At 31.1% G+C, this 6,820-nt stretch overlaps 1 protein-coding gene across 1 annotated transcript; it reads left to right on the top strand.

Moving 5' to 3' along the window:
* Window positions 1-2,203: 2,203 nt before the first annotated feature.
* Window positions 2,204-2,969, top strand: LOC136855688 (pro-resilin-like). The gene is made up of 2 exons (XM_067133001.1): window positions 2,204-2,366; window positions 2,528-2,969. The coding sequence occupies exons 1-2, from the start codon at window positions 2,274-2,276 to the stop codon at window positions 2,789-2,791; spliced, it is 357 nt and encodes a 118-aa protein (XP_066989102.1). The 5' UTR covers window positions 2,204-2,273; the 3' UTR covers window positions 2,792-2,969.
* The last annotated feature ends 3,851 nt before the right edge of the window (window positions 2,970-6,820 follow it).

Here is a 6,820-nt window from a genome sequence, read left to right as displayed (position 1 = left end):
TAAGTTGTTTGGATATGGGCGTTTCATTTTTCAGGCCTATCATGGAAACGTTTCCTGCACAATTAGGGGATGCGGAAAGAAAAGAGGGCAAAAGAAAAAATAGAGACAGGCAAAAAGACATTGACAACAAAGCTACTAACACTAAAGTAGTTCAGTATCTATCTATCTCTATACACACACACACACACATATATATGTATGTATATATATATATATATATATATATATATATATATATATATATATATATATATATACACATACACATAATACACACACACACACATACACATATATATATATATATATATATATATATATATATATATATATATATATATATATATACACACATATATATAACCTGCTTTCACGTCTTACCCTTCTACACATCATTTTTCACCATAACTCTCGACTGACTACCAGGGATATAATTCATAACTTATAACAACAGCCAGAATGCAAATCTGAAAAAGACGATCCTCAATCACTTCTGTCGCTGGTTGAAGTCCAAGAACCTCGTACAGGGGAGATTGCTGTCAGTGCACTTCATGTGGTTCACCGTAAGCATTACTATAGGATGTCTGCATCGTCCTTTCGTCCCCTGGCCGCACCCACTTTTTAGCCTTTTATTTTAAATCCATTTAAGCTTCCTTTTTTCAATCTCACTGTTCAATCTTTCTAACTATTACTTAGCACATAATCAGATCCTTATCCTTTATCGTATTAATTTTTTGGATCTCTATTTTGCTGTGCAACCGCTCAACCTCCTACTACCCACTTTCCTAAACGAGGAGTTACCGAAAGTTCCCCAGTGGTTGTCACGATAGCCTGAATTTCATAAATTCAATCCGAGGGACAACTGCGGACACTTGTTAGCGAGGATAGCATGGTGCCACATAACTGCAAATCCATTTCATATATGAATACACACACACACACACACACACACACACACACATATATATATATATATATATATATATATATATATATATATATATATATATATATATATATATATATATATATATATATATATATATATATATATATATATATATATATATATATATATATATATATATATATATATATAAATATATATATATATATATATATATATATATATATATATATATATATATATATATATATATATATATATATAAATTATATATATATATATATATATATATATATATATATATATATATATAAATAATTAAAACATAAGCATAGTTCATTTCAGGATGTAAAGCCTAATATACACTTTTCTTTTAAGAGCAAATATAGCTTTAATTAGATCTTTTTAAAGCTATTGATGCAAAATTATTCTCGTGTTGAACATTAATAAAACAAACTAAAAACTGGTTTAATAATTCGAATAACATAACCCAAACTCAAGTTTTGGTAAATACTAAAGAACCTGAGCAATATCGGCCCTAACCAAAGCTATTGCTTAAGGGATGCCTAAAGTTGGCCCAAGTTAATTGAATTTGAGTGTTTCTCTGGCATTTTCCGTTTTCCAGTAATCGATGACGTCATTTCTCCATTTGTCAGTCTGTCCATGAGCATAAATAACTGAGTTATACCAGGTAACAGGTAGGTTAGGGGCGTGGTTTTGGTTGGCCTACATTAAATTGTATATATAACCGATGGGCTGCCAACCACTGCATTCAATTCCTTCTTGTGAGGCTTCCAAACAACATGGCTGTAAAAGTGAGTGGAGTATATTTATTATTTTACTGTTCTGAACTCTAAAACAGTATAGAAATGATTATATTGAAGTTTCCGTTGAAAATGATACGTCAGAGCAAAAGTACTGTGATAATAAAATTTGTCAGTACTTGATATAATTAGGGAATTGCTCGTTACCGTTTGAGATTTAAGATGGGTCAGTTGTTACGCAAAAGTTAATCCTCCTGGGTTCTTGGCGCTAGAAAATTGATCCACTGGGTTTTCCGGTGGGGCTATCCTATAAAACAAGCAGAGAAATTAAATGGAAAATTTGCTAGACAACACAGACGCACACACGCACACACACACACACACACATATATATAATGTATATATTTGTATATATACATTATATACATATGTGTGTATGTATATTAGTAATAATAATTCCATATCATTTAAGCGTGGAAAGCAGTGAACTTAATTCTAAGGGTTATTTCTATGACTTATTAAACCACAAAACTAATTACTGCAATTTCCCTTAAAATCTTAATGATTTTGTTTACTCACAGATAATTGTTCTCTTGGCCGTCATGGCCGTTGCCTCAGCCGACTTTGTCCCTTCCTATCGCGCTCCTGCTCCATCCTACCATGCTCCTGCTCCTTATAATGCTCCAGCTCCAGCAGTAAGTTTAAGTGTTTTATCTTGTGATGTTATTAAAATGGAAAGATTCCGGTTTTATCTTACTTTTCTTGTTATCAAGGAAGGCTGACTTGAGAACTGTTCAAGGCAGAAGATTTGTTTCTGAATGATAAAATTTACAATGATTTTCCCTATAATTTCCAGGGCCCAGCTCAGTACAACTTCAACTACGCCGTGAAGGACGACTACTCTGGCAACGACTTCGGACACAAGGAAGGTCGCAACGGATACGACACCCAAGGCAGCTACTACGTGCAGCTCCCCGACGGTCGACTCCAGAAGGTTGATTACGTCGTCAAGGGCGACTCCGGTTACTTGGCTCAAGTCAGCTACCAGGGCGAGGCTCAGTATCCCAAGTATCAGCCTTCTCAGGGATACCAACCTGCACCAAAAGTAGGATACGCTTAATGTATCTTGTTACGATTATTTTGCTGCAATGGATTCTCCCAAAATCCTACGAATGAGTTATAATTATTTTCTTATTTATCATGTATTTACCACACTTCTAAATAAAAGCTAAAAATTTGCCTATTTCCCTATAAACTTTTGTTTATTGATAACATTATTCTCAATCAAGCTCGTTCATCCCATATTTATTTAGGTATATTTTTGCGCACATGCAATCACCCATTTGTGAACGTTTCATATTTTTGACTGCCTTTTGCTAGAATCCACTCAAATATTTGTCTCTTCTTCTTCTTCTTCTTCTTCTTCTTCTTCTTCTTCTTCTTCTTCTTCTTCTTCTTCTTCTCATTATCATCATCATCATCATTCTTGGATCTTTGTTCATAAAACTTTCTCTCCTTGATCTAAGAGACTGCCTTACTCTCTTCTCCCAGTTCCTCTGAATCTGATCTGAATTTCTGTTTCTCTTTTTCTGTATTTTCATATGGAGATAATGTTCGCTACTTAGTAATCAACGGAGTACTCATTTATAAAAAGAGTGTTATGTATTACAAAACGCAATACAGCACAACCTTAAGATGAAAAATCATGTGAGAGAATAATTAAGTTGTCTGTGTAACATTTAGCCAATTTTGAGAAGTAAAACCAAAAATAAAATTTCCCTAAGGGAACAGATAGCGCAGAAATGAAGTTACGTTGTTCATTAGGTAATTTTGAATGGATGTGAAATAATTGTTTGATTAAGATCTGGACAAAAAAGAAAATAAGAAAATAAAATAAAATAAAATAAAATAAGACAAATGTGTAAAATAGCTTATAAATGAAAACAAAGTAAAAGCATCATTTATGCCAAAATATTTCAGTAGCGTTGTTTCTAATCACCCGAGGAATAACTGAGGTTGACCTACATGACCAGGTCATCTGTTTATTGAAAATGAAAAGGTTTCCTTGACATTTTACCTATCCCCCAGCTTTCTGTTGCCTTACATTAATTTTAATATACTGTATACTGTAACAGACGGCTCCTAACCACAGTATTCAGTACCTTTTTTTCCAAGGTTTCTAACAACGTGCCTCCCAAAGTTGGGAAACAATATCCTTTATTGCAGCTCAGGGCCACATATATGGAATATACAAAGACAATACACACAATCTAGACACATAACATGATAAATATAATAATCGGCAGTATCCACACAGTTGCTGAAGAAGTAGAAAAATAGAATTCATAATAATGGTAATGACAGTAATTATATGGAGAATAATAGTAAAAAAGATGTCAAAGACGATAACAATTAAAAATGCAGATTGCAGACAATTAATTTCTTATTTTATTCTTCATAGGTAATATAGCTCTCAAGTATATGACAAAATTTTTGTATTTGAAATTGTCAATGCCCAATTTTGAATTTTACGTACTATTGATAGCAAGAGGGTGAGAGTGTGAATTTACCTGACTACCATGTAAGAAGTGAATTGCTGATTTTGTTTTCTATAGGAGAGAGAATGTGGAAAATTAATTCAGACAGATATATTAAAGGTTACATTCTTCGCTGAAAAATAAATTTACTTTGCTATCCATAGAAAATATTCAATTTTATGGACATAAGAAGCATGAAATGGAAAAAGTAATTGCCAACCAATTAGGGTAGTTAATTCTAGAAATTAAAATTCTAGAAATTAAAATTTGGTCTCACAAATGAGCGATAAGAACTGAAGAAAATTTTGAGTAATTTCTTTGAATTGTTTAACAGCAAAAACGAATATTTTGAAGTTCTTATAAATTTGTAACAATGGTTTTGATTATTTACAGGTAATTGTCCACTTGGAAGCCGTTGCACCCACATTCACCACTTTCCCACATTATCACGCTCCGGCTGCTTCTTATAATGATCCAACTCTCACGGTGATGATATCTTTTGAATGTTGTAAAGGACGAATCTTCCATTTTTCTCACACTTTATTTTCTTTAAGGTAACGTTGTGTCAAGAATAGTTTTAGTGCGAAAATTATTAAAAACGATTCGAAGAAAATAGTTTTTCCAAGAAAAGTACGGATGGATTTAAATGCATTTAGTAAGTCGGGGTTTTTTTGTATATATATATATATATATATATATATATATATATATATATATATATATATATATATATATATATATATATATATTATATATATATTTTTATATATATATATATATATATATATATATATATATAGAGTTCAAGTCCTCCCGGGCCTCAGTAGGCTCATAGGGCAGGCGCTGATCTCATGTTGTTTCATAGGCCAACAACCAGTGGGGACAGGTCCCAATGCCTATGACATGTGGCCAGTATGTCGCTAGGCCCACTGCTTAACTCCCCAGCCCGAGGGCTGGTACCTATTCTACTACTGAACGTTTGGGTTTTTTCTGACAGCTAGGTTGACGGGCTGCCGGGATTTTCGCAGTGGCGCAGTCCGAGCCATCAGTGAACGGTGGGATTTGAACTGGCCCTCTCGACTGGTAGCCGAGAATCATACCACTACGCCACCATGGCGATATATATATATATATATATATATATATATATATATATATATATATATATATATATATATATATATATATATATATATATATATATATATATATATATATATATATATATATATATATATATATATATATATATATATATATATATATATATATATATATATATATATATATATATATATATATCAACCACATTGGGACCGGGAGCACAGAACTCTGAAGAAAGGCAAAGACGCTACAAACTGACTTTCACAAAAGCCACGAACGAAGGTGGGATCCAAGCACTTGATAGTGCTTAAGGGATATACCTCGCAGGCTGCACACCTTTGCATAACAGATGTTTTTAATAAAATCCCAACATAACAGTGGCTCAGCTGATAACAGCTAAGTATTTTATGACCTATGAGACTTGTTAGTAGGCCCTTTGTTTTAGTGTGCATAAATATCTTATATATGTATGTATATATATATATATATATATATATATATATATATATATATATATATATATATATAAATATATATTTATATATATATATATATATGTGTATATATATATATATATATATATATATATATATATATATATATATATATATATATATATATATATATATATATATATATATATATATATATATATATATATATATATATATATATATATATATATATATATATATATATATATCAGAATGAAACGTTTGTACGTGAACGAAAGGAAAACGAAAAAAATCAGCAGAAATAATATTTTAACCAAATGCCCAATACGAGGATTTTCAATGCGTACTCCAAAGGAGGTAGTTAACCCCTAGAATGAGATAACACAGCAGTAATTAAAAAAAACTGTATAAATATCCTCCATAAAAACTCAGGTATCAGTTTTACAGTAGTAATGGAAGGACTAAGTACGTTTAATTACAGTATTTTCATTTGTACTTGGTTGCGAATAATATACCGTGTAGCAAGTTATATGTAATGTATCCGTTATGCAGTACACACACACACACACACACACACATTATATACACATATATATATATATATATATATATATATATATATATATATATATATATATATATATATATATATTTAAAACTCACGAAATAATTTGTAGGCTAAGCCTGTCGCATATTTCTTTCCATCATTGTGATGAAATAACTTTTAATTCGCGTCGATATCTTGTCAAAGCGATATACAATGAAGTATTCTATATACACGTATACACACATAGATATATATATGCTTGTGTATGCATATACGTATAATAGAATACTTCATTATATATCACTATGACAAAATATCCACGCGAATTAAAGTTATTTCATGAAAGTAATGAAAAGAAATATGCTACAGGCTTAGACTACAAATTATTTCGTGAGGCCTAAAAGAAATCCCGAGTTACGCTCAAGAAAATCCATTCATCATGTGCTGTATTTTAAACTGCCATGAAAGACAAGTAAAAGAAGGGAGTAGGAAATAAAAATAATATT

This window comes from Macrobrachium rosenbergii, chromosome 3, assembly GCF_040412425.1.
Source record: "Macrobrachium rosenbergii isolate ZJJX-2024 chromosome 3, ASM4041242v1, whole genome shotgun sequence".
NCBI classification, from domain to species: Eukaryota; Metazoa; Arthropoda; class Malacostraca; order Decapoda; family Palaemonidae; genus Macrobrachium; species Macrobrachium rosenbergii.
This window is presented reverse-complemented; position numbering and strand designations above follow the sequence as displayed.